Below are 20,903 nucleotides of genomic sequence, written 5' to 3'. Positions count from 1 at the left end.
CTGTCTCCGGCTCCCAAGTGCGGGGATTACAAGTGTGCACCACCACGCCCGGCTTTTATTTTTATTTTAAAGCAGGGTCTTACTAGGTTGATGAGAGACTCACTATTTGCTGAGGCTGTCCATAAACTTGCAATCTACCTGTTTCAGCCTCCCATGTACTGGGATTACAAGTGTGTATCACCATAACTGACTTTTATTTTTTAATTTTGAAACGGGGTCTTGCTAGGATAAGTCTCACTACTTACTGAGGCAGTCCTCAAACTTGTGATCCTTTTGGCCAAGCCTCCCAAGTACTGGGATTATAGGTATGTACCACCACACCTAGCATTTTTGTTGTTTGTATCAGGGATTGATTAAAAAGAAACAAACAACTCAGACACCTGAATTCACCCCCAGTCCTATTTTATTTTTTAATTTTGAAGCAGGGTCTAAATTGCAGGGGACCTCAGTAAATTACTAAGGCTGGTTGTGAACCTACAATCCACCTATCTCAGCCTCCCAAGTACTGGGCTTATAGGTATGCATCAGCACATCCAGCTTATGTGGTATTTCTGATAGTCACAGATACCAGAAAGAAGGGCAGGCATGTTAATGGAATTGGAGAATAGGACCAAGGGTGCTGCAGTGCCCAGGACAGACCTATATGATAGAAGTATCCTGGTAAAAAATGCCAATAGTGAGTCAGGCATGGTAGCATACACTTATAACCTGGAACCTACTTGGGAGGCTGTGACAGGAGAACTACGCGTTCGAGGACAGTCTAAGCAAGTAATGAGACTCTCAACCTAGTGAGACCCTGATTCAAAATAAAAATTAAAAATGGGGCTGCTAGTATAGCTTTGAGAAAGCTCCTGGGGTTCAATCCCTAGTACAGCATATACAAAAAAATGCTAGTGATAGCTGTTATAAATACGTGTGTATGTGAGATCTCTGCTTATACATTAAAGGTTAAGATTTTTATACCTGTTGATGGTTTTATTCAGCAGAGTGTTTGTGTTTGTGTGTACATCAACATAATATGTATAAAACGGTTGGGATGAATGCAGCTGTCAATAGGTTCATGAAATATTTTATTGGCAATTAAGTAACATATTCTATGTTTCTTTTTAATGGTACTGGAGTATGAACTTGGGGTATTATGACTCTAAGCTTTACCCTTAGCCTTATTTTTAAAATGGTCTCACTACCTTGCAGAGGGACTTCACTAAGTTGCTGAGAGACTCGCTACGTTACTGAGGATGGTGCTAACCTGCAATCCTCCTGTCTCAGCCTAGAAAATATTGGGATTTGCAGGTATACACCACCATGTCCAGCTCAATATTGGGTTGGTTTATTTTTTGTGGTACTGGGGAGGGAACCGAGGGGCATTGTGCCTCTGAGCTACAATCCAGGCCCTATTTTTTTTGAAGTCTCTTATTTTTTAAACAGGCTCACTGAGTTGCAAAGGGCCTCACTTAGGAGCTGAGGCTGTCTGCGAACCATGATCCTCCAGTCTCAGTCTCCTGAATGCTGGGATTACAAGCCTGCACCACTATACCCAGCTCAATATTGGTTTTAAAAAGAGAATTTTTTTCTGTAGATGTATAAGTCCTTGCCTTTAGAGAGCTTATAGGACAGGATAGGCAAAGCATATGGTGCAAGGGGTAAAGGAAGGATGAATGGAGGGATACATTGCTTTGGGTTAGGGCTGGTGGAGATTTGTAAGAAAGATTTGAGTAGCACAGTAAAAAAAAAAAACCAAAAAACAAATGAGTTTATCTAAAATGTGTTCTGTGAAAATAAGTAGATAAAACTTGAATTAAATCAGTATAAGAAGGCTATAGTTTATAGCTGCTGGGTCAAGATGCATAGTACCATTAAAGTTGAGCCTTGGTATGAATGACAAGGTGTAAGTGGTTAAATGATGAAGGTTGTTTGGGTAAAGAGAACAAAAGACAAAAGGGGGGAGGGTCTCAGCAATAGGAGGGAGGTCAGAGGTTGTTTTATTTATTTTTGTGTTTATTTTGTACTAGGGATTAAACCCAGAAGCATTTTGTCTCTGAGCTACACCCCAAGAACAATTTTCTGATTTGGAAACAGGGTCTTACTAGGTTTCTGAGAGCTTCACTAAATTGCTAAGGCTGTCCTTAAACCTGCAATCCTCCTATAGCCTCCCAAGTAGTGGGAAAAAAAACTTAGGCTACCAAGCTGGACTGAAGTCAAAGATTTTGGAGAAATGAAAGCCTGTTAGTAAGCTCTAGGTTTGGTTTTGTTGTTGCTGAACCCAGGAGCAGTCTACTTTTGAGTTAGGTACCTTCATTCTTTTTGTTCTTTTGGAAACTGGCTCTCACTAAATTGTGGCGGACCTCACTAAGTAGCTAAGGCTGGGCATGCAACTGTGGTCCTCCTGTCTCAGCCTTCCAAATACTGAGATTACAGCCTGGCGTGGTGGCTTACACATTTGGGAGGCTGAGACAGGAGGATTGCAAGATTTCAGGACAGCCTCAGCTACTTAGGCCCTTTGCAACTCAGTGAGACCCTGTTTCAAAATAAAGAATAAAAAATAGAGCTAGGGGTGTACCTCAGATGTAGAATGCCCCTGAGTTCCATCCCCAGTATCGCAAAAAATAAATATATAAATAAAAGCAAATACTGAGATTACAAGTCTGCCACCATGCCCAGTTTATCTATAGATTTTATTTAAATTCTTATCTATGACTTAAGGCATAGTTGGATTGAAATGTTTGGTGACTGGAATCTGCCTGCAGTGGTAATAATGCCTTGTATGATAAGGTCAGAGTTGGGCATAGTAGTGTGCCCCTGTAGCCCCAGTACTTGGTGGGCTGAGACAGGAGAATCATAGTTTCAAGGACACACTCAGGAACATACTGAAACTCTCAATAACCTAGCAAGACGTTGTTTCAAAACAAAAAATAAGAAGGGTTGGGGGCGTAGCTCAGAGGTATAATGCCCCTGGGTTCAATCCCCAGTTCTTGTTTTGTTTTTTGTAGTACTGGGGGTGGAACCCAAGGGTATCCTACCTACGAGCTACCCCCAGCCCTATTTATTTATTTATTTGTGGGTCTGGGGGTGGGATCCAGGGGCACTCAACCTGTGAGCTACATCCCCGTCCTATTTTTTTATTTTTTATTTTGAAACAGGTCTAACTAAGTTGCAGAGGGCTTCAATAAGTAGCTGAAGCTGTCCACGAACAGTGATCCTCCTGTCTAAGCCTCCCGATGCTGGGATTGCAAGCATGCACAACTATGCCTGGTTATTTTGAAACAGGGTCTCACTGAGTTGCAAAGGACCTCACAAAGTACCTGAGGCTAGCTGGGAATTGCAGTCCTCCAGTCTCAGCCTCCTGAATACTAGGATTATAAACATGCACCACCACACATTGCTCTCAGTACTATTAAAGAAAAAAATGAGATTGAAAAGGATCTGAGCTGATCGTGGTGGCACACACTTGTAATCCTAGCCTTTGGGAGACTTAGACATAATCCTGGTTCCTTGATAGCCTCAGTTATTTAGTGAGGCCATATACAACTCGGTGAGAACCTGTTTCAAAATAAACAATAAAAAATTGGGTTGGGAAGCCAGGCATGGTGACACATGCTTGTAATTCCAGCATTTGGGAGGCCGAGACAGGAGGATTGCAGTTTGTGGACAGCCTCAGCTACTTCTTGAAGCCCTTTGCAACTCAGTGAGACCCTGTTTCAAAATAAACAGGGCTGGGGGTGTAGCTTGGAGGTAGAATGCCCCTGGGTTCCATCCTCAGTAGCACAAAAAAAGAAGAAAAAAGGATTTGAGCTGGGCATGGTGGCACATACTTGTAATCCCAGTGCTCAGACAGGAGGATCTTGCAGGTTCAAAGACAGCCCCAGTGGCTTAGTGAGGCTCTCAGAAACTTAATGAGACCATGTTTCCAAATAAAATATTAAAAAAATAGGCCTGGGGGTATAGCCTGGAGGTAGGAAGGCCCCTGGGTTCCATCCCTAGTACCACCAAAAGAAAAAAAGGATTGGGGGGATATTGGGATTGAACTCAGGAGCACTCTACTTCTGAGCTACTTCCCCAGCCACCCTGTTTTTTTCTTTATTTTGAAACAGGGTCTCACTTAGGTTGCTGAGGGTCTCACAAGTTGCGGAGGCTAGCCTTGAACCTGTGATCCTATCTCAGCCTTCCAAGTAATGAGATTACAGGCATGCCCCACCACACCCAGCTTTGAAAATGCTTGATAGCTTTGGAAATACAGATCACATTTAACAGGATGGAAATGACTAAATTTATGATCTGTTTATAACTAATTTAACAATTTGTTGTGTTAGTAAAATGGTGTGGTCATTAAGTAAGCTAAGGTAACGTGGACTGTGTAGCTGTGTATGGTGTCTAGAAATAGAAAGTTTGTTAGTGTCTCATTTATCCTAAAATTTTTAATCTCAATCTGTATCTGTTTACATTGTGTTACTGATGACACTTTGGTTTTTTACTGTGGATTGAACCCCAGAGCATTCTACTTTCAAAATACATAACTAGCCCATTTAATTAAATTAATTAACTTATTTTTGCAATATTGGGGGTAGAACCCAAGCTACACCCCCAGCCCTATTTTTTCCTTTAATTTGAAACGATCTCACTAAGTTGTGGAGGGCCTCACTAAGTATCTGAGGCTGGCCATGGACCTGCAATCTTTCTGTCTCAGCCTCCCAAATGCTTGATTACTTTATTTTTTTGTGGTACTGGGGGTGGAACCCAGGGGCTTTTCTACCTTTGGGCTATACTCCCAGACCTAGTTTATACTTTATTTGGAAACAGGATCTCACTAAGTTGCAGAGGGCCCCACTCAGCTGAGGCTGGCTTCAAACCTATGGGATCCTCCTGTCTCAGCCTCCTAAGCTCAGGATTACAAGCCCAGATAAGAAATGGTTTTTCTGTAGATAATAGTGGAAATAGTCATTATGACTTAGAAGTAGCATTGTCAATGTTGATGGAGTACTGACTCCATTACAGATAGGCTTTCACTCTCTACTGTCTTGCTTTTCCCTTCTAGACTTCCTGTAAGGATTTTGGTTGCTTTCAATAGTATTTGGGTAGCCGGGCGTGGTGGCACACCACACTTGTAATCCCAGCATTAGGGAGGCTGAGACCGGAAGATCACACGGTTCGTGGACAGCCTCAGCTACCTAGTGAGGCCCTCTGCAACTCAGACCCGGTTTCAAAATAAAGAATAAAAAATAGGGCAGGGTGTGTAGCTCGGAGGTCAAATGCCCCTGGCTACCATCCCCAGACCCGCAAATAAAAATAAAAATAAAAAAATAGTATTTGGATGGTATAATGGCTTAGAACATTTGGAAAATAAAAGTACCAAAAGATATGAGAAAGAAATAAACTAAACTACCTTCTGCCACCTTTACAGTAACTCCTGTAACTTCCGTTATACTTTTTGTATCATTCCCCCACCCCCACCCCCTTTTTTTTTTTTTTTTTTGGCTGTACTTGGGGGTATTCTACCTTAGAGCCATACCGTCAGCCCTATTTTTTCTTTATTTTGAAACGGTCTTGCTGAGTTGCAAAGGGCCTCACTAAGTAGCTGAGGCTGTCCACGAACTGCAATCTTCCTGTCTCAGCCTCCCAAGTGCGGGGATTACAAGTGTGCGCCACCACGCCTGGCTGCAGTTATTTTCTTAGGTTGACCTATTTGTAAAATAAGACTTAGTCGGCTTGTCTAACCCTATGCAATGAACCATAGCTCCATTATTTTCAGATAAAACAAATGTTTCTTCCAGATGCATTGGTACAGGCCTGTAATCTTAGTACTTGGGAGGCTGAGACAGGATTGCAGGTTCAAGGTCAGCCTCTGCAACATAATGAGACCCTGTTTCAAAATAATACAAAGGGCCGGGGTTGTAGCTCAGAGGTAGAGTGCCTCTGTGTTCAATCCCTATTAACAAAAATAAATTCTTGGTCTAATGGAGAAGAAAGTCATGCAAGTAGCTTGGAGGTAGAATGCCCCTGAATTCCATCCCCAGTACCACTAAAATAAAAACAACAAAAAAAAGTGTTGTATAAGAAAACAGTATATTGGCAAGGTTTTGCAACCTCGGCACTATTCTTTAGATCTTTTGTTTTGCTGGCTGTCCTGTGTGAATGATAGAGTGTTCCCCTGTATCTCTGGTCTTTACCTACCCTCTAGATAGATGTGTCACAATTTATACAGCCAGTAATGTTAAATGTCTCTGTGGGGCAAGATCGCTCTGTTGAGCACTGTTGGTCTGTTAGCACAGAAGGGTGTTTTTGTTAATTTTTAGAGATTGCAGAAAATTTGATAATTGAGCCTTTATTTACTGCCTTTTAGAAAAGTTTAGATGGTGGAAGTTTCAAGGAAGACTGTTTCTTCAGATTTTAGAAGTATGAAGTTGCATATTTGAGGCTGGGCATGGTGGCAAACGCCTGTAATCCTGAGACTGAGAATGGATCCCCAGAATCAAAAACAAGGGACAGAGCTGGAGATAGCTCAGTAGTAGAACACTCCCTGTGTTCATTCCCTAGTACTACTAGAAGAAAAAGCTGGGTGTGGTCACATACTGTAATCCCAGTACTTGGGAGGCTGAGATAGAAGGGTTGTAGGTTTGAGCACAGCCTCAGCAAGTAGTGCGACTTTCATCAATTTAGCAAGGCATGGCTTCAAAATAAAAATTTAAAAACGACCTGGGTATAGCTCAGCAATAATGCCCCTGGATTGATCCCTAGAACCACACACAAACACACACCAGGTACAATCCTGCAATCCTGTCTCAGCCTCCCAAGTACTAAGGTGTACCAGGGATGGAACTCAGGGGCTTTCTACCTCTGGGTTAGACTCCTAGACCTATTTTATATTTTCTTTGGAAACAGGGTCTAAGTTGCTGAGAACCTAAGTAGCTGAGGCTGGCTTTGAACCTGTACCATTCTCCTGTCTCAGCCTCCCAAGTGCTGGGATTACAAGCATGAGCCACCACATCCAGCTAAAATTGCATTTTAGAACTGATGTAAATAAGGTATTAAAGAGAGTAAGAGGAAGTACTGAGGAGTTGTAGAATGGACTTAAATTGTCTGAGAATTTGAGCTTTATGGTACTGGGGACAGAACCCAGGGGCATTTTACCTTCAAGCTACACCCCCAGCCCTATTTTTTATTCTTTATTTTGAAACAGTGTCTGAGTTGCAAAGGGCCTCATTAAGTAGCTAAGGCTGTCCTTGGAACTAGGATCCTTCTATGTCAGCTTCAAATGCTGGGATTACAAGCATGCCCACCACACCCAGCAGAGCTTTATCTCTTCATTGATAGGGAACCATTGAAAAATTCTTTTCAATGGTCAAAAGTTGATGACTTTTTAAAGTATCTTTGGCTTAAATATAGAGCTAAATGTAGAATCAGGGTGACCAGAGATTTGGTAACCTGAACTGAGTCATTGAGGTAGAAAGTATAAAATTGTGAGCCTGGTGTGGTGTTACCTGCTGACAGTGTCCGCTACTCAATGAGGCCCTTTGCAACTCAGTGAGACCATTTCAAAATATAATTAAAAATAGGGCTGAGATTTAATGTCACTGGGTTCCATCCCCAGTACCCCCCCACACACACACACACAGCATAAAATTGTTCTCAAGTAGAGACACAGTATTGTGAACTTTATATATTTTTTCTGGTATTGAGGATTGAACCCAGGGGCATTCTACCTCCAAGCTATACCCTCAGCCTTATTTTGGTTTATTGTTTTGTTGTTTTTGCAGTCTGGGAATGGAACCCAGGGGCATTAAACCTTTGAGCTATATCCCCTGCCCTGTTTTTTATTTTTGAAAAAGGGTCTCACTGAGTTGCAGAGGGCTTATTAAGTAGCTGAGGCTGTCTGTCCTCCTGTCTCAGCCCCTGGAATGCTGGGATTATAGGTATTGAGTGCCACATCTGGCTCAACTTTCATTTTTTATTTTATCAGATGACAAAGGCATGGGGAGGAGTCCCCCTCCTGAATTCTGTGTTTTCTTTTTGTATATCTGATGTACCTATTACACAAGAAGGGGAATAAGTATGGTTTTTCTTTTGCCATAGGACAGTTTATAAATTATGTGGAAATTCATGTTCTTATGTTTTTCATTTGGATAAAATTTTGTATTTGGGTATTGAGGGATTAATCAATTACTGTTGTTACCACCAACATTATTACTAACAGTTTTGAGTTAGTTCTAATTACATGGTTTATACATAAATCAACTTTTCCAGGTAAATTAAAGGCAAAATTTATAAGAGGAAATAGATATGGAAAATAAATTTTGTTATGCTTTTATTGGTACATTATAGTCTCACATCATAATGTAATTCATGTTGATAGTGATACTTATGCACACTTGCACGTGGGACTTGGTACCCCCCCATCCCTTGGAGAAATGAATTTATATACTAGTTAAGAAGACACAAAAGCTTGTTGAATTTTTTTTTTTTTTTTTTTTATGGGTCTGGGAATGGAACCCAGGGACATTGAACCTTTGAGCTATACCCACTGCCCAATTTTTTATTTTAAAACAAGGTCTCACTGAATTGCAGAGGGCCTCATTAAGTAGCTGAGGCTGTCTAGGAACCATGATCCTCTGGTCTCAGCCTCCTGAATGCTGGGATTACAAATGTGTGTCACCATGCCCAGCTTAGAATTAATTTAAGTAGAAGTTGAGGTATTGCAGAATCAGCAGTTTTTAAAATATAAGCTGCTACAAACTTGACTCCTAATTTAGTGAATTTTCTGGATATAAAGAATTTAGCAAACTTAAGTTTCACTGGGTTTTGTCGGTACAATCTTCATTTCTGTTTTTTGTGTGTGTGGGTCTGGAGATGGAACCCAGGGGCATTGTACCTCAGAGCTACACCTTAAGCCACCCCCCCCCCCCCCGTTAATGTTTTTGCTTTTGAAACAGGGTCTCACTTGAGTTGCAGAGGGCCCTACTAAGTAGCTCAGGCTATCCGTGAACTATCTGGTCTCCACCACCCAAATGCTAGGATTACAAGTGTGTGTCACCACACCCGACTTGTCTGTCTTATAAAAGATTATAGTTCCTTTTATATGAGAATTGTTTTAAGAATTTTTTGAATTATGAAAATACTTGATAACAACACAGTGTTACGAATGTTCTTTTTTCTTTGCAGTACTAGGAATGAAACCCAAGGGCATTCTACCTTCAAGCTACACCTCCAGCCCTATTTTTTTTTTTTTTTTTAATCTTTACTTTGAAGCAGGGTTTCACTGAGTTGCAAAGGGCTTCACTAAGTAGCTGAGGCTATCTGTGAACCGTGATTCTTCTGTCTCAGCCTCCCAAGTACTGGGATTACAAGCGTGCACCACGGTGCCCGGCTAGAGTTGAAATTTTAATTTGATAAAATTTGCTTTTGTTTCTGGGATTGGGAGGGAGTCTAAAATCACTTCTAATTTATATGTAATTTTAAAATGGCATACTGTTTTCTTCTTTTAGTATAATAATCATGAAATTCGTTCTGGAAAACATATTGGTGTCTGCATCTCAGTTGCCAACAATAGGCTTTTTGTGGGCTCTATTCCTAAAAGTAAAACCAAGGAACAGATTCTTGAAGAATTTAGCAAAGTAACAGGTAAGTTGGATTTATATGGAAAGAAGTATGACTTTTAATAATAAAGATAAATGTCATGTTTCTTTGTGACGAGTGTTGTTTTAAACACTACATTTGTTGACTTTGTGGAATGCTTGCTTCACACCTTTATGAGGTAGGTAACCCTGTTTTCTGATAAGGAAACGAGGCACAGAGAAAGTTTTGGGAAAGTATGCAAGTTAGTGAGGAATACACAACTGAGATTTGAACTCAGGTCTGCAAAGTCATTGTTCTTTCTCACTTATTTTGCAAAGTGGTACTTTTTACATATTTAGGAATCAGTATTCTTGGCTATAAGTCCAGGTTACATATGTTAGTATGGTATAATTTCATTTGTGTTTGCAAATGACAGCTTATATTAGAAAATGTTCTTGTCTTTCTACTCTGTTAAGCAAATTCTTATTCTTGTTTTCAGTCTTCAGGAATATTAAAAATTCTTAGGCAGTAGTAATATTTGAGCCTTTGAAATAAAACTAATGATACCTGAGACCAGAAAATGCCATTTAAAAGAATGTTAGTAGCCAGATACAGTGCGGAACTTCTGTAATCCCAGATATTGGAGGCCAAAACAGGTTTGAGGCCAGCCTCAACAACTTAGATCCTGTTTCAAAATTAAAATAGAACCAGGCTTGGGGATGTATGCCTGTTGTAATACAGTACTTAGGAGGCTGAGCCTGGAGGATTATGGAATTGAGGCTCATCAGCAACTTGGTGAGACTGCTTCCAAACATAAAATAATAAAAAGGGCTAGGGTATAGCTTTGAGGTAGAATGCCCTTGGGTTCAATCCCCAGTACCACAAGATAATAAATTGTCTGCGCTTGATGGTACATGCCTGTAATTCCGTTACTTGGGAGGCTAAAATGGGTAACATAGGTTCCAGGCCTGCCTTAGCAACTTAATGAGCTCCTATTTCAAAATAAAAGGTGAAAAAGAACTGTGAGTATAGCTAGAGGTAGAATGTACCTGGGTTCAATCCCCAGTACCAATAAAATAGGGCTAGGATGTAGGTCGGAGAACACCTCCGGGTTCAATTCCCAGTACTGCCAAAGGAAAAAAAATTATTTTAGTGTTTATATGCATAATAAGTTAACTATGATTAGTGGAAGTAAAATAATCCTTGGCACAAAATAAAACCACTTTTTTGTGTGGGTCTGAGGATGGAACTTAGGCATTTGACCTTCTAACTACACCCCCTGCCCTTTTTTTTTTTTTTAAATCAGGGTCTCACTAAGTTGCAGAGCCTTGATCCTCTGGGCTCAGCTTCCCTAATGCTGGGATTACAAGCATGAGCCACCACGCCTGGCTCACATTTCCTTCCTTCCTTTTTTCCTTTCTTCATACTGGGATAGAACCCAGGGGCATTCTACCTCCCAACTACACCCCCAGCCCTATTTTTATCTATTTTAAACAGGGTCTTACTTTCAGAGGGTCTTATTAGGTAGCTCTGGCTGTTCATGAACCATGATCGTCCTGTCTCAGGCTGCCAAATGCTGAGATTACAAGTGTGCGCCACCACGCCCAGCCTTCACATTTTCTTTTAATGAGAGTTTTGTGAATCTGGAAAACTTGAAGGGGGGAAATGGGTTAGGAAAATTAATTTTTAAAAAAGATGCCTAGTTCAAGAAAATACTTTTTCATATTTGTGTTTAAGTATTATCTTAGAAAACAGATTCTTTGATCTAGTTGTTCTTGCTAGTTATTTCATCTAATTTTCCTGGAATGGTTGCTTACTTTCAGAGGGTCTTACAGATGTCATTTTATACCACCAACCGGATGACAAGAAAAAAAACAGAGGATTTTGCTTTCTTGAATATGAAGATCACAAAACAGCTGCCCAGGCAAGGCGTAGGTTAATGAGTGGTAAAGTCAAAGTCTGGGGAAATGTTGGAACTGTTGAATGGGCAGATCCTATTGAAGATCCTGATCCTGAAGTTATGGCAAAGGTAATGATAGTTAAAAATACTTTTTGAGAGGTTGATGGGAAAGAAAAAGTATTAAGGAGAGCGAACTTATAAAATGAGTTGTGTACATTATTTTGAGTCCTGTTTTTGAAGGTGACAGAAATATTCTTTATTACGGGACACACAATAGGAATATATGTACATAGAAAGTAAATAATAGATATTTATTCATGGGTATTTAGATGTCATGATCTAATGAAGTATGTAGCTCACATGCTATAGAAATGGTTTACTCCCCATAGTTATGTAGATCTTAAGAGCAATTTTCATTGAGTTTTTGAGAATTGTGCCATTAGGTTATGTGGTTTTTATGTTAAAAATGTCTTGCTCTTAAATATAGTGAACTGTACTGGCATGGGCAGAAATGTTCTAGTTAAGTTTAGCTATTGGGCATCTTGCTTCAGCAGTCAGTTGACATCTTATGAAAATAAAACATCTAAATCAGTATTTTGCTATCCACTAGTATAGTTTACAATGAAGATGCTCTACTCTTTTTTAAAGATCTCTAACAAAGCCAGGTGTGGTAGTGCATGCTTATAATCCCAGCATTCGGGAGGCTGAGACTGGAAGATAATGGTTTGTGGACAGCCTCAGCTACTTAATGAGGCCCTCTGCAACCTAGTGAGACCCTGTTTCAAGATAAAAGAATAAGAAATAACTGGATGTGGTGGCTCACACTTGTAATCCCAGCATTTGGGAGGCAAAGACAGGAGGATCCTGTTTGGTGGCCAGCCTCAGCTACTTAGGGAGGCACTTCGCAACTCAGTGAGACCTTGTTTCAAAATAATTAAAAATAGGGCTGAAGGTGTAGCTCCGAAGTAGAATGCCCCTAGGTTCCATCTCCCATTCCACCAAAAAAAAAAAGACAAAAATGACCAAAAAAAAAAAAAAAAAAGATCTCTTAGAATTATAGGCCAGGCGTCTAATTGAACTAGTTCATGTAAATCTAAGGAAAACTGAATATTTTTTAAAAAATGGTGTTCTTAGAGAACAGTAGTTGGGATTCTTTTCCCCTTTGCTTATAGAGCTCTGGTGTGGTTATCACTTTATTTAACAGGCTTTTTTTTTTTTTTTTCCTTCTCCTCGTGGTACTGGGTATTAAGTCTAGAGGCACTCAACCTCCACTATACCTCCAGTCCTATTTTGAAACAGGGTCTAACGAAGTTATGGAGGAAATTGCTGAGACTGGCCATGAATCTGCAGTCTTCCCAAATATTGGAATTATAGGAGTGTGCTGCCTGGCCTACTTTGCTATCTTAGGAGGAAGGGATAATGTTTCTTAGTTCGAGTTAAATTTTTGTGTGCGTGTGCACATGCGCATGCTTTTTTTTTTTTTTTTTTTTGCGGGTCTGGGATTGGAACCTAGGGGCATTCGACCTCCCAGCTACACACCCTGCCCTATTTTTTGTTCTTTATTTTGAAACTGGGTCTCATTGAGTTGCAGAGGGCCTCACTAAGTAGCTGAGGCTCTCTGCAAGCCGCGATCCTCCAGTGTCAGCCTCCGAAATGCTGGGATTACAAGTGTGAGCCATCACGCCTGGCATGGTTATGCTTTTTGATGGTAGGATTGAGTACTGGGGTTGAACCTGGTGGCATTCTGTCACCTAACCACACCTCCATCCTATTTTTTTATTTTGAAACAGGATCTAGTTTCTGCAATCCTCCTGTCTCAGTCTCCCAAGTACTGGGATTACCCTCTCTGTCCTAATTGATCCCAGTGCCTTATACATTTCTAGGCAAGTGCTCTGCCAGTGAGTTATACCCCCAGCCCCTTAACAGTGTTCTGGTGTGTGTGGGTGTGTGTGGTAGTGGGGGTGGGGGTGGAACTCAGGGGCTTTCTACCTCGAGGTTATACTCCCAGACCTGTTTTATACTTTATTTGGAAACAGGGTCTCACTAAGTTGCTGAGGCTGGCTTCGAACCTGTGTGATCATCCTGTCTCAGCCTCCTAAGCGCTGGGATTACAAGCCTGCACCACCACGCCCAGCTTCTGTTCTGTTTTATTCTGTTTATTTTTGTGGTACTGGGGATTGAACCAACAGTCTTTCTTTCTCTTATCTATATCTCACCCCTTTTTACTTTGAAACAGGGCCTTGAGTTGTCATGTGATCCTTCTGTTCCAGCCTGGGTACTGGGATTATAAGTGCATTGCTGTATACCTAATAAGACTTCAAAGCTGAGCATAGTGGTGGCACATACATCTAATCCTAGTACTTGGGAGGCTAAAACAGGAAGATCTCAGGTTCAAGGCCTAACTGAGCAAGACCTTGTTTCAGAATAAAAAAGGGTGAAGATACAGTTTGGTGGTAGAAAGCCTCTGAGTCTTAATATTTAGTATGAAAAAAAAAAGCTTTTTTTTTTTTTTGGTGGTACTGGGAGTGGAACCCAGAGGCTTTCTACCTCTGGGCTACACTCTCAGACCTATTTTATATTTTATTTGGAAACTGGGTCTCACTCAGTTGCTGAGAGCCTCACTAAGTAGCTGAGGCTGGATTTGAACCTGTGATCCTCCTGTCTCAGCCTCCCAAATACTGGGATTACAAGCATGCGCCACCTCGCTAGGCTTTTTTTTTTTTTTTTTTTTTTTTTTAAAGCAGATCCTAAGCCCCAGGTAAGGTAGTGCACATTTGCAATCCCAGTACTTGGGAGGCCGATACAGGTGGATCATGGGTTCACAGCCAAGCCTCAGCTACTTAGTGAGACCTTCCACAACTTAGTGAGACCCCATTTCAAAATAAGAGTTAAAAAAAATAGGGCTGGGGTGTAGCTTGGCGGTAGAATGCCCCTAGATCCTCAAAAAAAAAAAAGAGAGAGAAAGAAAGCAAGCAGATCCTAATTAGCTTTGGTTATTATTGTTATGTATAACAAATTCAGTAAGAGATTCATATTGTCTTTGCTTTTTTTGTTTATTCTTGTCCCTTTGGAAATCACTGAGTTTTTAAATTTATTATTTTTACTGTGGCTATAATTCTGCCTTTTCAGAGTGTCTTACATTGGAATCAGGTAGTATGTAAACTTCTCAGGCTGGCTTCTATTATATCGTAATAGACAGTTATGGGTCTTCTGTCTCTTTGAGGCTCTATATATCATTTATTTATAGTGTTAACTGTTTTATTCTGTATGCACCAGTTTACTTATCCCTCAACATACCTGAAGAGATTCCGATTTGCTTCCCTTTTTTTGGTGGTACTGGGGGTGGAACCCAGGGGCTTTCTACCTCCAGGCTATATTCCCAGACCTTTTTATACTTTATTTTGAAACAGGGTCTAAGTTGCTAAGAGCCTCACTAAGTAGCTGAGGCTGGCTTCGAACCCGCGCAATCCTCCTGTCTCGTCCTCCCAAGCGCGGGGATTACAAGTGTGCACCACCACACCCGGCTTGCTTCCAAATTTTGACAATTATGACTAAGGTTGCAGTAAAGAACTGTGTAAACAATTTTTTGTGAGCATGTTTTCAGTTCTTTTGGGTAATTACCAGGAAGTGAGATTGTGAATGTTAGGTAAGAATATGTTTGATTGGTAAGAATCTGCCAAACTGTCTTCCAAAGGGGCTTCACTATTTGCAGTGTTCCTTCATTATTGAATTAAATGTTTCTTTTGTTTCACATTCTCACCTATATTTGTTATGTTTTCCATTTTATTTTATTTGAACCTAGGAGCATTCTACTGCCAAGCTACCACCCCCCTCCCCCCTTTTTTAGTACCGGGTTTTGAACCTACTCTATCTCCGAGCTACACCCCCAGCCCTATTTTTTATTCTTTATTTTGAAACAGGATCTCACTGAGTTGCAAAGGGCCTCACTAAGTAGCTGAGGCTGGACGGAAACCCTATAATTTTGTCTCAGCCTCCCAAGTACTTGGAGTACAAGCATCACCACCACACCCAGCTTCTATTTATTTATTGTCAAATGGTCTCAGTAAGTTATGGAGGGCCTCACTAAGTAGCTAAGGCTAACTGTATGAGCCTGGGATCTCCTCCTGTGTCAGCCTCACAAGTACTGAGATTATAGGCATTTGCCACCATGTCCAGCTCTATGCTTTTAATATTGACAGTTCTAGTGTAGATGCATATTATCTACTTTAACTTGCAGTTTCCTGATAGACTGCTTTGTCATCTGAATTCTTCTTTGGTAAGATATTTGTCTTTTGAGCTAACTGTAATTCCACTTCTTGGTATTTCCCCAGAGGAATTAAAAGCTTCTGTTTACATTTGTTTTTTTAGTGGATATAATTCAAATTAACTTTGCTGGAGGTGTGATGACATCTTAGATATTTAGTGCTTTGGAAATATTCAAGGTTTTTTTTTTTTTATTTTAGGTAAAAGTGCTGTTTGTACGCAACCTTGCCAATACTGTAACAGAAGAAATTTTAGAAAAGGCGTTTAGTCAGTTTGGAAAACTGGAACGAGTGAAAAAACTAAAGGATTATGCTTTCATTCATTTCGATGAAAGAGATGGTGCTGTCAAGGTAAGTAACTGGTGGAATACCATAGGCATTTAAATTAGACTAATAATTTTTTATTTCTTTGTGGGTATGGGGATGGAACCCCAGGGACATTTGACCTCCAAGCTACATCCCCTGCCCTGTTTTTTTCGTTGTTGTTTGTTTTTGTTGTTCCTTTATTTTGAAACGGGGTCTCACTAAGTTGCAGAGGGCCTCACTAAGGAGCTGAGGCTGTCTGCGAACCATAATCTTTTGGTCTCAGCCTCCCAAATGCCAGACTAATAATTTTCATTCATCAAAGAACCATTGTAAATTTAGAAGTTGGAGGAAATGCAGAGGTTTTGAAAATCTATTTAAGTAAACCTTTATTAGCCTTACTTTAAAAAAAAAAAAAGGAACGGTTGAAGAGCTGTACCTTTCAATAAAACTTCATAATCCTACTTTATTTCACAGGCTGAGACTTTCATCTACCACTAAAGATACATGGTTTTTTTCCTTCCTTCCTTCCTTCCTTCCTTCCTTCCTTCCTTCCTTCCTTCCTTCCTTCCTTCCTTCCTTCCTTTTTTGTGTGGTACTGGAGGTGGAACCCAGGGGCTTTTCTACCTCCGGGCTATATTCCCAGACCTCTATTGTACTTTATTTAGAAACAGGCTCTCACTAATTTCTGAGAGCCTCACTAAGTAGCTGAGGCTGGCTTCGAACCTGAGATCCTCCTGTCTCCGCCTCCCAAGCGCTGGGATTACAAACGTGTGCCACCGTGCCCAGCGATTTTTAAAAATTTTAAATGAACCATAATTATTCTGAAGGGTTTGCTTTTATATTGATAATTATCTAATTTTTTAAGGCTATGGAAGAAATGAATGGCAAAGACTTGGAGGGAGAAAATATTGAAATTGTTTTTGCTAAGCCACCAGATCAGAAAAGGAAAGAAAGAAAAGCTCAGAGGCAAGCGGCAAAGAATCAAATGTAAGTAAAATTTATACTTCCCTTACAAAATGTGTATATTTAATTTTGGTATACCTATGGGAGAATAACAGTAACCACACTTGGTAAACAAATTCATTATATTCCTTTGCCTTTTAAAGAAGTAAAACAAAAGCTTTTAGTCATAAAGAGATGGCATATGCTTGTCATATCTGACATGATGTGTGCTTGTCATAATTCTGAATAACTAGAATTTTTTTGTTTAATAAGTGGAAAAACCAGTCATGGTATTTGCTACTGTATTTTCCCCTCTTGTTGGTATTGGTGCAGGGGATTGAGCTCAGGAGCATTCTACCTTGGAGCTACACTCCCAGCTCTATTTTATTTTTTTATTTGGAAATGGTCTAAGTTACTCAGAGCCTTGTGAAGATGCTAAGGCTAGTTTTGAACCTGTAATTCTTCTGTTTCAGCCTTCCAAGAACTGAGATTATAGGTGTGTGCCACCATGACTGGTTTTCTTTATTCTCTAGAATGTCTTAATTTTTTTTAATACTAGTTTTTCAGACAAGACGTGATAAAGCATGCCTATAATCCCAGTACTCAGGCGACTGAGACAGAAGAATACTAGTAGGTTTGAGGATAGATTGAGCAATATAGGGAGACTCTCAGCAACCTAGCAAGACCCTGTTTCAAAAACAAAGGCTTAGCCAGGCGTGCTGGTGCACGCTTGTAATCCCCACACCTGGGAGGCAAAGGCAGGAGGATCGCGCTGGTTCAAAGCCAGCCTTGTTGGCTTAAGAGACCCTGTTTCCAAATTTAAAAAAAAAAAAAAAACATAAAATAGGTCTGGGAGTGTAGTCGGGAGTTAGAAGCGTTTCCAGGAACCCCAGTACCACCAAAAGGAAACAAAACGCTGAGAGGGAGAGTTTAGCTTAGAGGTAGAATACCACTGAGTTCAAACCCCACTACAGTAGATACTTAATTTTTGGCTGAAGGATTAAATATTTTTGTGTGTGTGTGTGTGTGTGGTACTGGGGGTGGAACCTACAGTCTTTTCTACCTCTGGGCTATATCCTCAAACCTATTTTATTGGAAACAGGGTCTCACTAAATTGCTGAGAGCCTCACTAAGAAGCTGGCTTTGAACCTGTGGGATCTTCCTTTCTCAGCCTCCCAAGCACACCCCCACCCCCACCAGCCCAGGGCTAAGTATTATTACATTTTTATAATTAGGTTACCCTTTCCTTTGTATCAAAAAGGTTTCTTTAATAGTGCACAGTACATAGCCAGGCAGTGGTGGTGCACTCTTATAATCCCAGTACTTAGGAAGCTGAAACAGGAGGATCATGGTTTGTAGCCACCCTCAGCTACTTGGTGAGGTTCTTTGCAACTCCCTGAGACTTTGTTTGAAAATAAAAAATAGGGCTATGAAGTGTAGCTTGAAGGTAGAATGCCCCTTGGTTCCATTTCCCAGTACTGCAAAATTAGTAGTAATAATAATAGGAAAAAGAACAAGTAGGTCTGGGTTTGTAGCTTCCAGGTAGGATGCTCTTGGGTTCTACCAGTAGCGTGCACATACGCACACACTAGTGTGAAGTACACATGACTGCCACAGATTTCATACAGATTTTGAAAAGTGAAGTGAAATGTATAGTTAATATTTTCAAATAATGTAGTGTAGAAGCTGGGCATGGTGGAACATACTTGTAACCCCAGTGCTTGGAAGGTCAAGAGAGAAGAACCACAGGTTCAGAGGTGGCCCCAGCAACTTTAGTGGGTCTCTTAGCAACTTAGCAAGACCCTGTTTTCAAGTAAAAATAAAAGCTGGGCGTGGTGGCACAAACCTGTAATCTTGGGAGCTGAGACAGGATCAGATTGGAAGTCAGCCTCAGCAACATAAGGAGACTCTTTAGCAACCTAGTGTTACTCTGTTTTCAAATAAAAAATGAAATAGGACTGGGGGGGTATAGCCCAGAGATAGAATCTCCCTTCCCCCCGGATTCCACCTCTGGTAACACACACACACACACGAGTAAAATAGAGCTGGGGTATAGCACAGAGGTAAAAACTGGATTCAATCCTCAGCGCCAAAGTTAGGTTTAGATAAAACAAGTTAGATCTACAACAAATTGTTTTAATTGGAGAGACAATTATTTTAGGATTTGTAAAAGGACATCTGCTCATTAAAATAGTGGAGGAGAGTGGGAGTTTTGGCCCAACCCTGTAGTCCCAGCATTTGGTGAGCTGAGACGGGAAAGTCGCGGGTTTGCGGCCAGTTCTACAATTTAGTGAGGCGCTCTGCCACTTAGACCCTGTTTCAAAATTAAAAAAAAATAAATAAACAGGGTTGGAGTGGAGCTCAGAGATAGAATGCCTTTGGAGTCCATTCCCAGAACCATAATGTGGGAGGGCTTGCTGTAGCTCCAAAGCAGAATGCTTTGTCATATCTGACATGATGTGCTTGTCAGAATTCTAAATAACAAGAATTTTTTTGTTTAATAAGTGGAAAAATCAATCATGGTATTTGCTACTGCGTTCCCCTTCTTGGTGTTGGTGCAGGGTATTGAGCCCAAGGGCAATCCCCAGATGCTCCCCTGCCCCAAATAAAGAGGATAGGGAAGGAAACATTAGTTGGGTAAGACTTGAGGGTAGTACCACCACCACCCCTTTTCCTTCCCCCAGTACCAGGGATGGAACCCAGGGCATTTTTCCTCTGAGCTACATTCCCTGCCCTCCTTTTTTATTCTTTATTTTGAAACAAGGTCTCACTAAGTAGCTGAGGCTGTCCAGGAACCATGATCCTCCTCTCTCAGCCTCCTAAATGCTGGGATTACAAATGTGCTCCACCATGCCTGGCCAGAAGGTAGTACTTTAGTTTTTTTTTTTTTTTTTTGAACTGGTGATCGAACCCAGAGCGCCACACCTGCAAAGTAGGTGCTTTGCCACTGAGCTACATCCTGGCCCCAGTACTTTAAAAACTAGTTGACAGCTGGTTTCTGAGAAAGGAGTTATTGCTATTTTATTTGAGAATAATAATTACTTCCTTTTTTGTTTTGGTACTGAGGATTGAACCCAGGGGCTTTCTACCTCTGAGCTACACCCTCAGCCCTATTTTATTCATTTGGAAACAAGGTCTTGCTGAGTTGCAGACAGTAGCTTCATATCTGCAATCCTGCTGTCTCAGCGCTGGGATTATAGGTGCGCCACCATGCCTGGCTAATAATCACTGTTGATAGTAAATAAGGCCAGTTTTCTGTTTATTGTCTCATACAGGATGCAAGAGAAGAGGGAAAAAGATGATTTCTACTTATCTGTTTTTTCATAATCAAGAAAGTGATCAAGTTCTAGTTTCTGTAGTTAAATTGTTCAGTTGGGCAAGTTGATAAGTTTTGAGCCCCAGTTTCTTCAAGTCTAAATTGGGATCAGACTAAATCATGTAAGATTTCTTATACTGTGATTTTCAGTGTAACCAGTATTTGTTCTGGGACTAAAGAAATGTTCTCCGTTGGTTTGGTGGTAGTATGAGTGAAGTTAGACTATAAACAATCTGAAAGCGCTATTCAGGCCCCTGGGAGTATTATATGCGGTGTAAAATAAAAAACAAACTTCTATATGTCTTCAAGAAGACACTAATTTAATAAAATAATTGGATGTGTGTATAGCAAATTATATAGGTAATTAGATACCTATATATATAGGTATCTAATTATACCTATTATATATTATATATTATATAATATAAATATATATAATTATACCTATTATATATAATATACCCAAATTATATAGGTAATTATATAGGTAATTGATACATAGGAGGTAGTAGTAAATGGAAGGTGAAGGATCTCAGTATATCTGTTAGTATTTGAAAGGCAGAACAAACCAGAAGTGGCAGCTGCATGTAATGCTTCTACTTGAACTGATTATAGTCATTTGACATCGCTT

At 40.4% G+C, this 20,903-nt stretch overlaps 1 protein-coding gene across 8 annotated transcripts in view; it reads left to right on the top strand.

The window, feature by feature from the left end:
- SYNCRIP (synaptotagmin binding cytoplasmic RNA interacting protein) overlaps positions 1 to 20,903 on the top strand; it is a gene marked incomplete at both ends in the record, with an annotated part of 39,720 nt that overhangs the window by 13,402 nt on the left and 5,415 nt on the right. For 6 of the 8 annotated variants that reach the window (XM_080699868.1, XM_080699867.1, XM_080699871.1 and 3 more), the window contains 4 exons: positions 9,477 to 9,612; positions 11,370 to 11,575; positions 15,910 to 16,059; positions 16,880 to 17,001. In XM_080699868.1, the coding sequence (XP_080555994.1) occupies positions 9,477 to 9,612; positions 11,370 to 11,575; positions 15,910 to 16,059; positions 16,880 to 17,001 (614 nt within the window). The remainder of the gene's footprint in view (positions 1 to 9,476; positions 9,613 to 11,369; positions 11,576 to 15,909; positions 16,060 to 16,879; positions 17,002 to 20,903) is intronic. The other 2 variants (XM_080699869.1, XM_080699866.1) reach the window with 1 other exon arrangement.

This window comes from Muscardinus avellanarius (assembly GCF_963383645.1).
Source record: "Muscardinus avellanarius genome assembly, chromosome: 8".
NCBI classification, from domain to species: Eukaryota; Metazoa; Chordata; class Mammalia; order Rodentia; family Gliridae; genus Muscardinus; species Muscardinus avellanarius.
Note: the sequence above shows the minus strand (reverse complement) of the source record. Positions and strands in the feature narration are given on the sequence as shown.